We start from the raw sequence: 19281 nt of genomic DNA on the forward strand, positions 1-19281 counted from the left end.
CTCCGCCTGCTCAGAATTGGTCGAGGGAGCATGTCTCTAATCCTCTCCTGAAAGGGATGCTTTAGGTGAGCTTTGCACCTCCAACTGCCTTGGACCAGAGCCAGGAAGATTCAATTATGTAAATGTTACGTAGATAGATAGATAGATAGATAGATAGATAGATAGATAGATAGATAGATCTCATTACTGAAATCTCTCTTTACTCTCCTCTCTGTTGCTACACACATCAGAACTTGGTAGCCAGTGCCCCACTCAACTCCAATCCTGAGATTGCTCTCCTGTTGCTTCAAAAAAGCACACTCTTGGGGAATCTGGAGCACGTGGGTCCTTATGGAATGCAACCAGACCCAGAGCATTGCACTGGGAACTGCACTCTTTGTGCATCTGCGCTCGGGCAAGTTCTTCTCTTGGACTCGACCACACTGATGGTGCTGAAGTGGCTGGAATCAGAAATGCAGCCCAGCCCCTCCCAGCTCCTGTGATCTCTGAGCACCAGCTGGAATGCAGGGGCATTGATTTCCTGCTCAGTTCCCAAACACAACACACACTGATTGCCTGGGCTGCAGAAACTCACTGGCATTGTTAAGCTCTAGATGATTTGTAAGGCCATAGGGGCTGGCCTAGAACCACAAAAGCTCCTTCCGCATCAAAGTCTCTGCACCAAATGATGGGTTCTCATGCAAAAATACTGCATTCCCCAGAAGTGACACCTTGGAATAGAAAATTGGAGCAGAACCAGTCCCAGTGCTGTATAAGGGCAGGAAATAATTGCGAAAAGAACCTTAGCTGGGAGAAAAAGAAAATGAATAAGCTTCCTCCTCCAAGTAAAGCAAAAATAACAATAAAAAAAGGAGAGGGAAAGTCAAGTCCAAAAGTGGCTAAATATTTGAATGCACTGAGGAGATTCTCAGGAGACTCCCATTGTGCAGGCTAAAGCTCCCTCAGCACCTCCTCCCTGGCCTTGTGCTGCACCCCCTTGCCCAGCTCCCCTGTCCTTCTGTGCACACGCTGCAGCCCCTCCATGACTTTCTGCTTCCCAGGGCCCACAGCTGCACACAGCACTCCAGCTGTGGCCGCAGCGCTGCCCAGCACAGGCCACGCTCACTGCCCTGCTCCTGCTGCCCCACTGCTGCTGGCACAGCCACCGTGCCCTTGGCCTTCTTGGCCCCCTGGCCCCACGCTGCCTCATCTTCAGCTGCTCACGGCCGCCAGCCCTGTGTCCTTTTGGCCCACGCAGCTCCCCAGCCACAAAGGTGCCCATTTCACTTCAGATCCAGCAGGCACCATGGCAAGATGGCCTTCCTGTTCTATAATCACATCTTCTAAGTAGACATCATAAAGTTTGATAGGAACAGAATTCTAAGGGACTCTGTTTAAATTAAAATGGCCTAATTCAACTGTACAGGAAGTCCCTCCTATGTATATATTCCGCCCTATCTGCCATCAGCAAGCAAGGTTCTCTCTGCAAAATTAGGTTTGTAGTTCTTCAAAGCTCTGATATAGAAATCAAAAAATATCCATTTCTGCCTTTGTTATTTTTCTTGCAGGCATGAAAATGGATTTTCTTTTGGCCTTCCTAGCTGGCCCTCTACAGTCTGCTGCTAGTGGCCAAGCTCACATCTTCCTCTACAATTCTTAAGCACCAGGAACATGAAATGTCCCTTTCTCACTCACCTCACGGTTCTTCAGCACTGCTGAATACACGCTTCAGGTGTCCTGTAGTGGGAAGGGAAAATGAACCAGATGCTCTCATAAAACTGCCTGGGCTGCTGAATCCCACAGAACAAGTCATCCCAAACAGAGATGATTTCCCGTTTCACAACATGCCTCCAGGAGACACATTTCATTCACACAGCCAGCAAGAGATCAGGACAATCTTCTTGCTTATGCCTACACTTTGGCCTGTTTTGCCAGTAAATGAATACAAATATGACCAAGAAAATGCAAATTCTTCTTTAACACTCAATGCTCCTGTTCTACCAAAGACATAAAACAGCTTCTGAAATCCTCTCCTTCAGGTCCTTTTTTGTTTTTTTCAGTTACATGCACTAATTCTCATTAACTTGCAGGAAACAGTTGCCCAGAAAAGCTTTCCAAAATTCCCCTGAGCAGCGGCAGTTCGATTTTGGAAGAGCACAGCAGCACCTCTAGGGTTCAGGAGCAGACACTCACTGCATTAGAGTTTGCACTTCCTTTCAAAGGGAATAACTATTTTAGCACTCAGTAAAAGGTTATTAAGTTAGACAGTCAAATTCTTTCATGACAAAATTTAAAAAGAAATAAGCTTTCTCTGAATTCTGGGAACAACTGCAGAGTTTTTAGAAGGCCTTCCAAGAAGCTCTGCCAGTCTACATTTTCAAAGGTGTCCTGCTTGACCCAGCATATTGAGGAAATGACAGACTCTGCTGCCACAGACTGTCCTGTGGAGGGAACGGAGCCCTGCAGGTTCCCCTGCAAATGCTGCCCCTGTGGCTACAGACACCCCCTTTTTAGCTGAACCTCTTGACAGGAGCTTTACCAAACCACTGGCATCCTAATGCTCTTTCTCTTTCAAAATCAGAAACTCAGCCACCAAGAAAGAGCAGGAAGACATACAAAAGCCAGGTTAGGATACACCCTAGCCTAAGTAGAATTGAAACCTGTACTTATGAAAGAAGTGTGTCACATAATACGTGGAAAAACAAACACCATAAGCAGCAAAAGCTGCCGTGGCCAGATGGTGAAACATGGTAGCAGTGTTGTGGGAGTTCGCCACAACAAAGGAAAACACAAGACTCCTGTCAGTGGGCAGCTACCCATTTACAAAGGCGCCAACCAGGAAAGTTCTCCTGATGTGAGCAAGCACTAGGGCTGCTCTGACACTCAGGCCTTCCGTGCACCAAGGCAACCTTCTGATGTCACTACGACAAGGTGGCAACCGTGCCCTGACATCACAAAGGGACAGCTCTCTGTTGGTCTGTGAGGTTATGCAAAGCAATAACCAACATTTCCTACAGCAAACACAAAAGAGCCTGGGAAATTCTTCTCTGTCACAAAGCAGCAAAAATTCCCCTCATGGGCCAAACCCTGTTGTTCAGGGGATCCAAGAGGAACTCCAAGAGTGCCCCAAGCACCTACAGCCTGTACCCCAGCTGAGCACTCAGATGGGACACAAGCAAAGGAAACCAGACCAAGACAATGGCCCACAGCATTGCACATGTGAGAAATGACTCTCACTTTTAAAATTTTAAAGATTTAGTAAACCTCAACAAAGGACTGACTAAGGAAAAATTGCAGCATTGGGAGTCTCTGTGACTAGCAGCCATGTGCTCATCTACAAAAAGGACGCTCTGCCTATTATACCCTTAGCCCCTCCAAAAGTTTTGTCAATCAACTCTTTCTCTGCTGTCCATTGGTGGAGATTACTTTCTTGCATCCTGACTGGAGGTCAGGTGTTGTTACACCCTGCCTGCTGGTCACAAGCCAGCCCTCCCCAAATGCCCTGACTACCAAGGCTGTTACAAGGGGGACGGGAAAGAGGACTATGTGAGGATATATTACAATACCATCACTACACATTTGAACATCCACATAACATCTGCTTCTTTAATTGTCAGAACCAACCATTGCATTACTTGTCTAGAACACACAGAACCAGGAGAGAAGCCACTGTTGGCATCACAGCTGAAATGCTTCCTAACAAATCTCCCCACATGTTTGCACCTTTATTGGACATGGCCAGGGCTCCGGTGCGGGTACATCTCTGCCTTTCTTCCCCTTTGGCAGCAGTCGAACTGGCAGCATCTGCCCACCAGCAGCAGCTGCTCCAAGCTGGGAACGCCACTGGTGGTGCTGATTTCCAGAGGCTTCTGTGTGCCAGGGGAAGCCAAGGCAGGAGCGGGTTCAACGGCGCTGGCGCTGCTGCTGCTCTGTGCCAGAGAGCCCCGGCTGGGCAGGGCATGGTGCCCACTGCGCTGCGGGCTCCTTCTCCTGCCACAGCTGGGCACACCTGGCAACAAGGCATGACAACTTGTGGGCAAGCCAAGGAGTTTCTGGGGCTGCACTGCTCTGCACACACCCAGGACACCTGCAGCACAGAATTTTAACCCTCAAACAGGTAAATCAAAGGGAAACAGCTGGAAAAGATTTCATTTTGACCATTCTTACCTGCTCAACATAGGTCTTCAAAATGAATGTTACCAAGCAGGGCCTGATCCCTGCTGTCAGCTCAGGGTTAGAAGAGAGGCAATCCTTGATCCCAGCACTGGGTGTGTGGGGAATCACTTCCCTAACACATGCACCCCCAGCAATCTCACTTACTGCTTTGTATCCATGGATCTAAGACATATTCAATACTTTGCTGAAACTCACAGGCTAAATATTCCCCCAAATTATTTGATTTACTCATTGATACTTATTGACTTATTGATACTTAAATCACTTCTCCGAATTTACTCTCATGAAAATAGGAGCGTCCTGTAGGTCCCTGCCGGTCTTTGACACGGGTTCAGGAGGAGACCCATGCACAAAATAACCCAGGACAAAACTGGGATTGCAAAGCAAATTCATTCTATTTGTTGCAGTAGCAAATAATACATACCAAGCCCTGGATTCCTAAAAATTTGCTGAGCAGGAGAAGGAGATGGAGCGTGGTGCTCAGCAGCAGGGGCAGGTAAGCAGTGCACATTCAGGACATCCCCTGGATCAAAACGCTGTGCATCTCATCCTTCTCACCCTTCCAGCTCAGAACCAGGCCTTACATCTCCTGCTCAAGAGTGGAATTTCCCAGTTATGGCATCGGCTCACACATGGCTGACATGTGAGATGAGGCCAATGAATCAAAGATTTAAAAGAACTGGAAGAGTTAGCATTTTAGTAAGATTTAGTTTGGGGGAAAGAGTATAGCAAGAAGAGTAGAAATAATAAGGGATGGTTAATTTTTAGCAGATAAGGTAGTTAAGGCTAGGGTGATATATCACTTGCCTGTCTTTACTATGTTTAAAGAAGCAGGATGGGATGCAGATTTCTTTGTGACAAAGAAGAGGACTGTAGCCTGCACCTGGGCCCCAAAACTTCAGCTATAGCCAAGGGGTTCGAAAGCCTGCCAACAGGTCATAAGGAAAGAGGTCAAATTGAGGAAGACATCTTGGCCTTCATCAGAAGGAGACCATTTGCCACTTTAAAAGCCACCAACCCATTTGAAGTGAAAGAATCCGCAAATGTGAAGGAACTTTGGACTCAGTTATAATACATTTGAATACAAAGGGAGCAGGTGGGGTTACCTAATGAATATGTATCAATAATTTTGGGAATTATATTAATATGTAAGACTTTTTTAGATAGTAGAGAGGCAGTGATTCTTCACACATGTCTTTAGGAGACAACTCCTCGTGTGCCTGGCGCTGTAATAAACATACCACCTTCTACCTTTAACTGTGGTGAGTTCTATTCCACACCTCATTTGGTGACCGCAGCAGGAACGCTTCTCTGCTCCAGCGAGAACAACCGAGCTCTGGATGTCTCTGGGTGCTGCCAGGACATTCCTTTCCTGGAGGCACCTCCGCTCTCGGCTGTTCCTCATGGGGGACAGACAAGACTGCTGGGACTGAGGAGAAAGGGAACGTTTAACTCTGTATAAAGTAACCTGTAAGGCATACACAGGGGAAGGGCTGTTCACAAGTCACACAGAGATGTCCTGTGCACAACGTACACCTGTACCGTTTGGGTTTGGGTCTGGCTGCTGGCAGAAAGCATTTGCTGTGTCAATAAGGACCTGCTAGCAATTCTGGGGGTGAATTGAGCAAATCCTGTTTTATTGCTGCAATTTTTCCTGTGTGTTGTAATTGTGGTTGTGTTTTCAGTGTGTGAATGTTTGAGGAAGATGATGTGGATGGATCTGTTGTGATTTATGGTGTGTGATGTGTTGAGAAAAGTGAGCACTCTGTCCCCTCGTAAAGAGATACTCCTTTTCCCGTGAGCCTGTGTGTGTGGACTTTCTAATTGCAGGGGTTGGTGCTCCCTGTGACACCTGGTGCTTGGGTATACAGGGGGGTTGAGTGGTTTTTCTCCCACACTGTGGTCATTTGGGACTGCACGGTTGTGTTTGGGGAGATTTTAGGATTTTGTTTGCAACAAGTGCAGCAATTTATGCAGAAAACTACAGTGTGGTGATTTATCATGTTGAACTATGGCAGTTCCTTTCTGCCACCCCCTTCCCCAAGGGTTTAAAGTCTTCTGCCACGAGGTGGACGCTCTGTTTCCTCCCCTGGACATCCTCTTTCCTCCCTTGGACACTCCTTTTCTCTCCTGGAGCTGTTCTCCATTAAAGCTGTGGGATTTTGGTCCCGGGAAGAGAGAGCGCCTCTCGTCTTTTGCTTTTGTCCTTGTCAGTGTCACTGGGCCCAGAGCTCACCAAACTGATCCCCCACGAGATGAAAACTGACAAATGGTCCCACATACACAGCTCAAAAATTGGCCACATTTTTGATGGACTGGGGTGTTCGCCACACTTTTGGAATTCCCTATTCCCATACAGGTCAGGAAATTGTTGAAAGGATGCACCACTCTAAAACCCATTCTAGATCAACAAAAGGGGGAATGGCCGAAGCAATACCCCAGATGAGGTTGAGCAAAGCTTTAGACGTCTTTATGTTTCGAATAGCTCATTTGCAGGACCTAATCCTCCAATTTTTAGGCACTTTTCAAACAGCACACAGGCAAAATTGAAAGAAAATCCTTCAGTTTTGATCAGAAACCTTCAGTTAGGACAAATTGAAGGACCATTTGCACTAATCGCTTGGGGCAAAGGGTATGCTTGTATTTGCACAGGTGCTGGACCTAAGTGGGTCCCCACGAAGGATGTGAAAGAGCACAGCGACAATTCCACCAGCAGGGAAATGAGCACGCAGACGTGAGCTGCACGGAGAAGCTATGGTTCATGCCAGACGTTCCCTGTTCAACCTGTGAAAGCTACAAATCTTGAGTTTGATGTTGATTTTTGGACTGTGGAAATGGTTTGTATCATAGAGCTCTTTCAGCAAAAGCGTGGTGTCCATTGTGTTCAAAAGAAGTCTAAGATATCCAAATTTGTAAAAATTGAAGGTTAGTGCCCTATAGTTGGCCAGTCCCTGAACAAGTGCTAAAAGATTTGCTTGAGAACTGAAATAGATGGGGAAGCTTTTGCCAAAAAACAGCTGAACAGGAACACCGAGTTTGATCAAATGATATACTGGTGCTTGTTGGTTTTGCTTGCTTGCTTTTGCTGTGCATACATGCCTGTAGATCAACCAAAAATGAATGTTTGCCTTGCTTTAGCCAAGTCAGCAGGCTCAGACACCATGTGTTTGACCAATTTGAGCCCAGACAAACCCTTTGCAACCTGTTTGGTCGGTGTGCCTGTGCCAGCCAAGGAGTAGCCAATACCCAATGGTGACAAATATTGGTGTGAGGCTGCCAACAAGACCAATCCCATAACCAGCTGGCATCATTGGGCCCCTGATCCTCTTAAAGCACCTTCTGAACCTCAAGAATTGGAATTCCTGGTTCATTGGTGATGGAATTTTGTGCTGAGTTTCAGTACCAGGGAGATCCACAGTTAAATGTTACTCCCCATCATCCTGAGGACAGATACTCAAGTTTGTCATGCAATTGTACTACCCTAGTGTCCCCTAAGGGTGAAACTGCTGACGAGTAGATGACCTAGATGAGTCCCCATGACAATAAGCAACAGAATATTGGCTCATTTGTGGAGATAGAGCCTGGCAGGACATTCCCTCAGAAATTAAATGTGGCCCATGTAGCATCAGACAACTCACTGTGATAGCACCTAGTGTTAAGTAAGCCATCAAGAGAAAACACAGAGAAAAAAGATGTGCCCATCATTAAAAAGAAAACTGTAATAGCAATTTCAGACCCTAGGGCCCTGCAAAATGAGGTACATCAACTTGATTTCTCCGTCAACTTGCCTCGGGCGAGGCATGAAACCACTATACCGATTGGGGTGTTGTCTGAAGAAAGAAGACAGTGCTACTTCCATTGCAATTAGTGACATGATGACTGATGTTAGTGCTGTCAGACATGCAACTTTACAGAACAGAGCAGCAATTGATTTTCTTTTACAGGCACATGGACATGGTTGTGAGGAATTTGAAGGATTGTGTTGCATGAACCTTTCTGATCAATCTGAATCCATCCACAAAAGCATACAAAAGATGAAAGATTTGACAGCTCCAATTAAGGAAGATGGTGGGTCATGGTTAGATGATTTGTTCCAAGGACAGAGCTTTGCACCTTGGCTAAGGGAACTTTGTAGAATAGGTCTCTGTAGCAGAATGAGGCCTCTGTCGGGGATGAGGCATTTGTCGGTAAGGGAAAACTCGGACACTCAATATGAGTGATAAGCAAGTTCCGTTTATTGAAGAGAGCATCAGACACTTATACAGCAAGTAATAAGCTTATGAATATTCTGTAAGCCAAGCAATCTATTGGTTAAACTATACCATCAACTCTTCCTCATTTGTTTGGGCCTACATTCCCTATTTCCCACGTCTCTCTGTCTACTTGTTATCATACCCAGCTAGGCCCAAGGACACGCTATCTTGCAGGTGCAAAACTCAAACTAGCTGTGTTCGGTACTTTCTCAGCTCCTGGTTGGCTAACAAGCAAATGTCTATGTGACCTCTGTCATGTAGCCATTTCTCCAAAATTCCCCTGTTTTCTTGTTGCACAGGCAAGGTTTGATGGGTTAACTGCGTCATACTCTTTGCAATACAAGAATAGGCAATTCTAACAACTATTACATTACAAGCAGTGTTCTCCACTAGCAAGGTTTCTCTCTTACAAGGGATCTAAGCCAGGGAGACAAACCGAAAAGGCTATCACTATTTATAGGATATGCCATAAGACAGATACAAAAAGGATTCTATGCTGCTACAAGGCTCAAACAAAACTCAGGTGTGCCAATACAACCTACAAAAATGTTGGAGATGAGGGGGAGACGACCATCCTTTAATGCATCGAACTCCAACTTTATTGATCAATCAATCACCTTATATAACAGTACTAACGAACTTCATGCATATTCTGTAATCCAATGTCATGATAGGCTAACAGAGAAATTTCTAACCACTCCTCTTGTTTTAGAATACCTACAATTGTTTATTAAAAACAGAACCAGTGTTCCCAAAACTTCTTCATCAGTTCTCAGGGTGCCAGCTTTTCCCAGAGACGGTGTTCTTCTTGTTATGGGAAGACAGCCTGAGAACTTTATTGTTTATAAAGAGAGTCTAATTGTTTATAGAAATCAGAAGGCTGAGAACTGTTAGAAACTGCTTTACTTTTCCCCTATACTTTTCTCTCAATTGTATGTCTCATGGCCTTTTCTTTAAGTCATTCTTGAAAAACTCTCCAACATTTCCCCTGTTTTTTTCTTTGAGAGAAAAGTGGTTAGGTTGCCAGGTTTTCTCTACCATCCTACCAACCATCTTTTTGAATGCAACAAGGTAAGATAATGGTGAAGTTTTTCCTCATAGAAACTCTTGTGGAGGAGGCATTACCAGATGTCGAGAGAAGTGCAGACCCCGCTCTGCCAGGGCTCAGCTGCACCAAAGGCCTGAGGATAAACAGGACACTCAGTGTCAGAAATGTGATCCTGTGGAGAAGGATCAGAACCAGTGCTCAGAGGTGGAAAAATGGTGACTTGCTTAAATAACAAGATCCACCCTGCGCTTGGGCTGGTATTCCATTCCAGGCTCTATCTCCGCAAATTAAAAATATCTTAGGTGTCATAATAGTAGAGCCTTTACACTGGTTATAAAGCTGTTTGGACACTATTTCTGGTTTTAAGGATGAATCTAGAGTAGCCCATGTCTGTTTATGCTGACTCATCCTTTGAAATTTAGAGTAATCAAAGCTGAACTGCAATTATCTAATGCTTGATTGGGATCTCTTCTTATAGGGCCTACAACAGAATGTTGTGTTAAAGGCACCAGTCTTCTACACCTTATTGAGGCTATATATGATGTACTTTGAGCTTTAACCCCTTTTCAAAATACACTACCTCCCACTGATAATAAGCTAAGATCTTTGCTCATGAGATTTATAAAGGTCTGAAGCTGAAGCAGTGTTTAGCCCTGTCTCATTCCGTAGTGCCTGCTTCCAGTTATGTTCCCAGATGTGCCTATAATTACAGGTGTGGCACCATAAATGAAAAAGTAACAACTGATCACAACCCCCACAACACAGTGCAACCCAAGCAGCACAATTTGGGCTGTGACATTCAAGACAGTCCTCTTTTGCCAGTCCTCGTATATGTAAAGATGATAATGATTCAATAATGTCAATCAGTTCTCTGGTCGTCCGGCAACGGCGTGTTAAGGCCTTATCAGGCATTGCACAACAGGTGGTAATTGGACTAAGAAAAGAAAGCTGTTAGCTGTTTTCATTCATGCAACCTGGAGAGACGTAAACAAGCCTGAAAATGATTCTTTCTGTCCTTGAAGTTATCACATCCACCTTTTTTCATGAGCTTCCCAGAAATGTTCAAAGTCAGTTTTCAGTTTGTAATCCTTTAGTCATTTGGCTCAAATGGCATCAACTGGGTGATTCTCAGTCCTTTGTTAATTTGGAGTGGTGGAAAGTAGTATGCATTTAAAGCACTTAAAATATTTAACTTAACAGACTTATTTGCAAATCATGTAAAATCACTTAAATCTACTTCAAACTTAACAGAATCTAACTTAACTTACTTAATAATACTTAACAAAATTTAATTTTCTTTAAATCTCACACAACTCAAACCTATATATAATTTAAACTTAGAAGACCTCGAACCCAACCGAAAACAAGCTCAACAAACTTAACCTTAACATTTAATGGCACTTAATTGATAACTTAACTTAAACTACTTAATAACAGATAAAACCTACTATAGAAATAATATATAACATTTACTATCACTCACTCACAGGCCTGACTCCAAAACACTCAACCAAAACAACCTTTCTCACGTCTTTGCTGCAGCATTTATACCAAAAACACACTCACAACATCTCACTCATACAATCAATCCAACACATCTTAACATTTTTAAACTTTTCAAAACACAGCTTTAAAGTCTAATGTTCCACCGGCCCAGCCATCCGGGCTTCTGATGTTCAAAGTCTCTGGTAATACAGGTGTTTCCAAGACAGCATAACCAATGCCGAGCCAAATCGGCTGAAACTTGACTCCTGCGTTCATTTACGCTGATCTGCTTTACAGTCTGTGCTGGGGAGAACAAAAGATCTCTCTAACTTAGGTGAAAAACATCCTGACAGCAACAGTCCTTGGTGTCGCTTGTTTAGTTTCACTAGTCTTTTAATTGCAATAGGAATCTTTTCTTTTGTTGACAAGAGTCACGATTATTACGGCTGTTAGATCTCAAACTGTAGCTCCTGCCGGCTACGGGGTGGAGGGAGAAGCGCTCCCGCTCGAAAAAGCACTCTGAAGTCGGAATCCACTAAGGAGTGTGTGACAACTCACTTGCCGAATCAACTAGCCCTGAAAATGGATGGCGCTGTACGCTCATCAGAGCCCAAAAAAGATGTCGGTCGATCTAAACAGCAGGACGAAAACTATCAATGCACAGCATGATTGCTCCTCCATCACCTACTCTCTGATGTCCAGTCACTGTTCCCAAGCAGCAACTGGCCGCCCGTGGACATCTGGCCCCCAGTTCACACATGAGGGCGATGCGGCTCCGGTCGCTCCCCCTGCGGCGCTCTTTGTTCACTTCCGGCGCGGCGCGGCTTGGTTTCTGCGGCGGCGGCTCCGTTCTCGGGGCGGCGCGGCCGCTCCCGCGCGGCGGCTCCTGCGGCGGCGGCTTTTGATTTTCCCGCCGCTGCCTCCGGCGCGCCCGTGCCGAGTTCGGAGTAGCACAGCACTGCAATTCTACCATAAATCACCGAATTCACACATTTCCGTTAATCCGTAAACCATATGGAAAATCCCTTTACCGTAACTATAAGTCCAAAGTCCTGTTAAATCCTTCTACTAATTCATCTCTGCTTTGCGCTGCGGGTCACTCCCTTCGCGGCGGTTCAGCTTTGCCCGCGGTGGCTCCCTGTGGTGTTGGGTTAGGGGCAGGAAAAGGTACCGATGATGCAGCGATGGCTTCTGAAGGTGCTTGGCATTCCCGGCGCAAGTGGCCCGTGCCTTCGCAGCATTTCGTGCGGCCCTCTTTATTTGATGCTGCAAACGCAGCTGACACTTGAAGAGGTGCAAGAGCGGCTAACACCTGAGTCTGAGAGGACTTTGCTTGTTCTTGTAAGCCTACTCCTAACTGTTTTATTGCGTCTACTACGAGAGCCTGTTGTCTGGTTGGTATAAGAGCCATCCTTTCTAATGCTTCCTCTACAGTCCAATTCGCACCTAAGGCATTAAGTATGTTTCTAGTAGCAGAATTACAATTTTGAAGGACACACTGCCTGAGTTGGACCTCGCGCAAATATTCTGGCACGCCTGCTCTCTTAATTGCAGCCGCAGCTCTACCAACAAAAGCATCAAATGCTTCCTCTCTGCCTTGCTTAATTCCTACAGACACTGGTATCTCTCCCGGTTCCTTCACCATGTCTATTGCGAGTCTGACTAACCGCATTGCCTCCCGGCACTTTTCTTGGCCTATTAAAGCTTGTGCCTCAGTTCGAAGGAAAGGTCCCACACCTATAAACTCATTTATAGTGATACCATGCAAGGGGTCGCCTGGCTGTCTCTGAACTGCTACGCACTCATTTACGAGCCCTTGCCAATGGGCATTAAACAGCAATTGTTGATGTTGGGTAAAGATTAATTTTACTATGCCACGACAGTCATTAACAAGGAGAATGCTAGCGTCAAAAATATAGTCGAGCATTTGCCTGGCTGGTTCGCTTTTAAATCCAGACTGACTAACAGTAGCTCGCAATTGAGATAACATTTTCCAGTCAAGAGCACTGATCGTCGCCTGGATTCCCCCCCCCCGCCTGAGGGGTAAAAACAACTGGACAAGCCAGTTCGTTAGCCATGCTCATTAGCTCCTGATCTCCCTTTTCCATGGCATCTTTGGCCAGGGCAGCCCACGCATCTCTTCTATCCCTGGCAATCGTCACCGCCAAATCGTTTTCCGACCTAGGGACCGACTGATTGCTTTTAGGGAACGGAGTATACATTTGTGGCCCCGGCTGCTGTGAGATAGCAGATACAGGAGAGTCAGAGGCGCTCCGTGTAGCCTGCGGCAACGCGGGCAATAAAGCACCCTGCGGAGCTCGGCTCGTTAAGGGCAATAAACCGTCCTGCGGAGCTTGACTCATTAGGGGGGGCTGGCTTGTTAAAGGAGGCGGCGAAACGGGTAATACAGTGCTCTGCGAAGCTTGGCCCGAAACCTGGCTCGGAGCCTGGCCCAGAGCCTGGCTCGCAGCCTGGCTCGCAGCCTGGCTGGAAGCCTGGCTTGCTAAAGGAGGCGGCGAGGCTGGTAATAAAACCGTCCTCGATGCAGGGCCAAGAGGAGTGCCCGAATCCTTATCAAACTCCCTGTCTCAATCATACTCCTTATTACGATCATGAGCTGCAGAAGCCTGGTGCGCAGCCCTTTTTTCAGCTTGAAACTGTAAGAGCTCGGTGTTAACAACCCGCCATAATTTACCCAACTTCCTGGCAGTTTTATCATCATCTAGACTAGCCTGCCACAATAAATCACCAAATTTACGCCACTCAGACAATTCGTGAACTGTGTGAGGGTTTACAAAGATTCCCCTTTCTACACCATAAGCTAAAAGACCCGGTAACTCCTTCTGTAAGTCTATTCCCTTAATTTGCCTTTTTTGTAAAAAAGGAATAAAAAGATCATATGCGGCTTGCCGGTCCATACCTATTTTAATGAGCGCGCTCTGCAGCACCTCCGGCGTCGGCCACACGTACTCAGCCAAGACTCTTCTATAAGGTCGCTTGGGGCCCGGCACGTATCGGCGGCTTCGTCCGCTTTGCTTTCGTGCTTAAAGCCGTTCCGCAGCTGCTCCTCGGAACCTGGACAAGTCCTCACCTCCCGTGGTTTTCCGTTATCCCCAAGAGCGTTCGTTCGTAGTACGGTATCACGTCGAGGGGTCGACCATTTGTTGGAGATGAGGGGGAGACGACCATCCTTTAATGCATCGAACTCCAACTTTATTGATCAATCAATCACCTTATATAACAGTACTAACGAACTTCATGCATATTCTGTAATCCAATGTCATGATAGGCTAACAGAGAAATTTCTAACCACTCCTCTTGTTTTAGAATACCTACAATTGTTTATTAAAAACAGAACCAGTGTTCCCAAAACTTCTTCATCAGTTCTCAGGGTGCCAGCTTTTCCCAGAGACGGTGTTCTTCTTGTTATGGGAAGACAGCCTGAGAACTTTATTGTTTATAAAGAGAGTCTAATTGTTTATAGAAATCAGAAGGCTGAGAACTGTTAGAAACTGCTTTACTTTTCCCCTATACTTTTCTCTCAATTGTATGTCTCATGGCCTTTTCTTTAAGTCATTCTTGAAAAACTCTCCAACACAAAAAAAAGATACAGGAGCAACATGTGCGCAGGTTTCATCTGCGTCGATTGTCTGGTACGTTTGCTTTCCATTCTAAAACAGCAGATATACTTCAAACAGGAGTGGCTCTACTCACAAATGCTTCTGATTGTCTCTTCTAACTAGAGTTTCTCTGATGTTCACGACAACACCTTGCACAAAAGTCATAAAATAAATGCCTAGCATAAAAGCATAAATCTGTATAACATCACTTAAACTTAATAGCACTTAGACTTAAAATACTTAACCCTAAAATATTTAAACTTAACAGAACTTAACATCACTTAAACTTATCTTTACTTAAACTTAACAGAAATTAATCTCAACGAACTTTAACTTACCATGACTAAAGTTTAACAGACCTTAACCTTAACAAAACTTAGCCTTAACAGAACTTAAACTTAACAGATTTTCAAATCAACAGAACTTACATGTAAAATCACTTAAATTTAACAGAACTTAATTTTAACAGAAATCAACTGACTTTAAATTCTACATAACTTAACATAATTTAAATGTAACAGAATCTAACTTCACTTAAACCTAATAACACCTAAATTTAACAGAAACTAAACTGAACAGCACTTAAACCTAACAGGACATAAACTTAACAAAACAACCTTAACAGTATTTAACATTTATTGGCACTAAATAGATAATTTAACTTAAACTATTAGCAACAGATAGAACCTACTATAGAAATAGAATAGAATGTAGAATTTACTATAACTTACTTACAGGCCTGACTCTAAAATACTAAGCTAAAACAACTTCTTTCATGTGTTTGCTACAGCATTTTTACACTTGAATGCACCTAAACATAAGGAGTTTGTCCAAGGTATAGCTGTGGAAAAATTCTTTTGAATTCAGTGCTTGCTTTTACATCTACTACATGCAAGCAAAGCTCAAAGAATATAAAAAGTACACTTATTACATCTTGCTTATACAATCGCTTTAACATGTCTTTAACATTTTTAAATTTTTCAAAATACAATTTCAGAGTTTGATATTCCACCGACTGAGTTATCTGGGCTTCTGATGTTAAAGTCTATGTAAATACAGGTGATTTTAAGGCAGCAATAATGGATGCTAAGCCAAATCGGCCGAAATTTGGCCCACGCATTCACTACTCATTCTATTTCACAGTCTCTGACAGGAAGAACAAAACTTAGGTGAGGAACGTCTTGATAGTAATGCTCCTTGGTGTCGCTTATTTATTATCACTGGTTTCTTAATTGCAGTAGGGATCTTTTCTTTTTTTGACAAGAGTCACATTTGTTACAGCTGTTAGGTCTAAAACTGAAGCTTCTGCCAGCCGCGGGGCGGAGGTGGGAAAGTAGTCACGCTTGGAAGGCTCTGGGATTGGGTCGCTGCTGCTCGTGTCACTGTGGTGCAGTGGGTTAACGGAGTTGCTGCTGGACGCAGCGCAGCATTTCGGCGGCGCGAGTCGCAGCCCCACGGCAGTGGGCCCCCCCCACCGCGCTGCGCCCTCTTTGCGCCGTCGCCGCCGTCGCTTCAGGCTGCCAGCAGGGCACGGCGGCCCCCACCACGGGCTGCCCGCCTGCCGCTGAGTTCCGCACACCCAGCCTTGCCGGTGCGTACCGCACCGCACCGCGGGCACGGCACCACCCGCCTCGCTCGGGCTCTGTGGCTGTTCGTATTGCTGCTCGCTGAGCGCCAGCTGGCTGCACCAAGTTTTGCGCCCCGGAGACACTGTCCATGGCGGCGCCAGCTGAGCTGCGCAGCTATACTTGGAGTCTGTTAAGGTACAGTTTGTTTAGGTTGCCAAGTCGAAACTAAGGCCCCTGCTGGCTGCGGGGCAGAGGGAGAAGCGCTCGCACTGGAAAAGCGCTCTGGTCTTGCGCCGCTTGTGTCGGAGCGGGTGAACCCCCTGCGCTGGGCTCCTTGTTTCGCGAGACTCGTCAGCAGGCTGACTCACTGCGTGCGCCGCACCCAGCACTGCACCCATGGCGGCGCGGGTCGCTCCCCCAGTGGCGGCTCTGCTCCCCCTGTGGCTGCTGCCGCTACCACCGCTGCAGCGCAGCATCTCAGGTGAGCTGCCCGCCGTGGCTGCTCCCCACGGCACAGCGCCCATGCTGAGTTTGGAGTGGCACAGCCCCGCAGGTGCCCCGAGCCGTGGCTGCTGCCGCCATCACAGCAGGGTCGCTGACCCACTGTGCATATACTTGCAGTGCCAGCACCATAACGCACGTTTTTGCAAGTGTATATGCAGCAATCTCTGGAATTCTCTTCCCAAGTCAACAGTCTATAGTCCCCGCTTTTCTAAAAAGCAAATCTATACCCTGTAATCCTCGTTTCTCTAAAAAGCATCTAAAAAGGTGATTAGCCTCTTACCTTTCCATTACCTTCTAACCTGATAGTCAGCGCTGCTGCAACCCTTTGCAAAACGTTGACGGCATTCAATCAGCTGGACTTTCCTGTGAGGTCGCCAGGCATTCAGTCAGCTGGACTCTCCTGTGAGGTTACCAGGGCACTGAAGCCCACCCTTTCGCCTTTTTCCAAGACTCCTCTGTATGGTCGCCTAAGGCAGGGCCCGCTTTTTGTGCCTCCCGGGCTGCGTCGGGACTGACACCCAAATACTGTACCGACCGTGGCTCGCAGGCCCAAATCTTCTGTAAAGTCCGTAGGGTCTGTAGGGTCTGTAGAGTCTGTAGGGTCCATAGGGTCACTGTTCAGGCACCATTTGTTGCAGAATGAGGCCTTTGTCGGGGATGGGCCATTTGTTGGTGAGGGGAGACTCGGACACTCAATATGAGTGATAAGCAAGTTCCGTTTATTGAAGAGAGCATCAGACACTTATACAGCAAGTAATAAGTTTATGAATATTCTGTAAGCCAAGCGATCTATTGGTTAAACTATACCATCAACTCTTCCTCATTCGTTTGGGCCTACATTCCCTATTTCCCATGTCTCTCTGTCTGCTTGTTATCATACCCAGCTAGGCCCAAGGACACGCTATCTTGCAGGTGCAAAAACTCAAACTAGCTGTGTTTGGTACTTTCCCAGCCCCTGGTCAGCTAACAAGCGAATGTCTACATGACCTCTGTCATGTAGCCATTTCTCCACACTTATCAGTGAGCATTTTCAGTTCTGTCACTCATGTTTAGAGCAAGTTTTCTGTGACTCAGTGCACCAGGTCGGTCCAAAGAAGAGCATTAGGAAGCATCCAGCTGTATCATTTCTCTTCTTCCTTCTGTGTACATGCTGCTTTTTTGAGCACTCTGGCTTTCTGAGCTCCCTCACATGTCTTGATCCTTTTCTGGATAACCAGAGGGATATCAGGATTAAATCCTGTCTCAGCTCTGAGGTCTGGCTTTTGAAGAGCCCCAGTCATCCTCTCCTACTCATCTCATCCTGGTCTTGGTGGAAATATTATGCCTTCATGGGATTGTTATTCAGCTTTGGGGCATTCTGGCACTGCTGTTCAGTGGAAGATTTTGAGACTTTGAAAGGTTTCCTGGTGTGGCAATTACAATCCTCAATCCTAATGCTTGATGGCGGTTGCAGTTCCCTCAGTTGTGAAACCTCCTGAAAAACATTGTTCTTTCTTTTCTCCTTGACTTTTCCTTGACTGTTTTCATCAACAGATTAGGAGGTTTGGGGATATCTTTTCAAAGGGAATTTCAATTAATCTCCTATCTGACATTTCAAAGGGGAACAGTGGTTTGGGTTTTTTTAACCAGCACCTGCTTACCATCCAATTAGCTAATTGCCTTTAATTAACCATAATACATTCCAGGAGAGCAAAATAACAAGGGAACAAAATCAAGTGGTGATGACTCTGTGACTGAACCTGGGCTTCCCCTTTCTCAGGTGCAGGATTCTGGGTAACCCTTTGCTGGCCACTTTGAGCTCTGCCATGCAGTGCCTTGGGTTTCTGGGGAGGGAAAAGCATCCAGTCCCTCACCTCCAGGTTCACATCTGCAAATCCAGAGGCCAGTGGATATTTCTGTCCATGGGATTTGCACACTGGATGCCCCATAGGAATCTGGTTGTGAGCTTTCCTCAAAATCATGGTGAGATGAGGTGTGCAGGACTCATTTCTTCAGAAGGGCAGGAGAGACCTCTGAAGGCCTCCTCTAAAGGGCCTCCTTACCCAGCAGTCTGACACAGATTTGCTTCTGAAGAGCTTTGTAATTTGTCCTTAATATGTTCTATGTGTGATTTAATGAAAGCCTTTTTCTCTACTGTAATTGAGCTCTTAATCTCATCTGAAAAGCAGAGCACAACCTCTTCAGAGATGGCGTTTGAGTAACAGCCTCTTTGTGTTTCCTCTGCTGTGGTGCTGCTCATGGAGCTGCTCACTCCTGATTTAAGAACAGAAAATAAACAAATTTCTTTGAGTCAAAAATACATCAGTGATGGCACATAGAGTAGGTTTGAATAAAAAACTCTTTTTTTCTATTGGGCAAGAGATCTTCCAAGCAAGATTTTCCCTGGTTCTGCAAAGAATATGAAGGAGTGAGTTTTCCTTAGTGAGCCCCTGAGGCTTCATGCAGGTGATGCTCAGAAAATGGCACATGGGCATGGCAGCTGTCAGCAAAACAATTGGCTCTGGGCAGGTAAAAGTTGGCAAGAGATAAGAGTGGAAAGTCAAAACAACAGGATGCTGAAAAACTTGTAAGAGGAATAACGACTTCAGTGAAAATCCGTCATCTTAAAGCTTCAAAACACATTTTTACAAAAATCCGCAAAGGTGTCC

General features: G+C 45.7%; 1 protein-coding gene across 1 annotated transcript in view; it reads right to left on the reverse strand.

Moving 5' to 3' along the window:
- The window catches only part of LOC128948604 (serine/threonine-protein kinase pim-1-like), a gene marked incomplete at its 3' end in the record, with an annotated part of 37988 nt that extends 21709 nt beyond the window's left edge, over positions 1-16279 (reverse strand). Inside the window, exon 1 of the mRNA XM_054293374.1 lies at positions 16037-16279. Coding sequence (XP_054149349.1) covers positions 16037-16279 — 243 coding nt within the window. The remainder of the gene's footprint in view (positions 1-16036) is intronic.
- Between the last annotated feature and the right edge of the window lie 3002 nt (positions 16280-19281).

The sequence above is a fragment of the Melozone crissalis genome, unplaced genomic scaffold (genome assembly GCF_028551555.1).
Source record: "Melozone crissalis strain CALT ecotype California unplaced genomic scaffold, PUWL_Pcris_2 ptg000139l_1, whole genome shotgun sequence".
Classification (NCBI taxonomy): domain Eukaryota; kingdom Metazoa; phylum Chordata; class Aves; order Passeriformes; family Passerellidae; genus Melozone; species Melozone crissalis.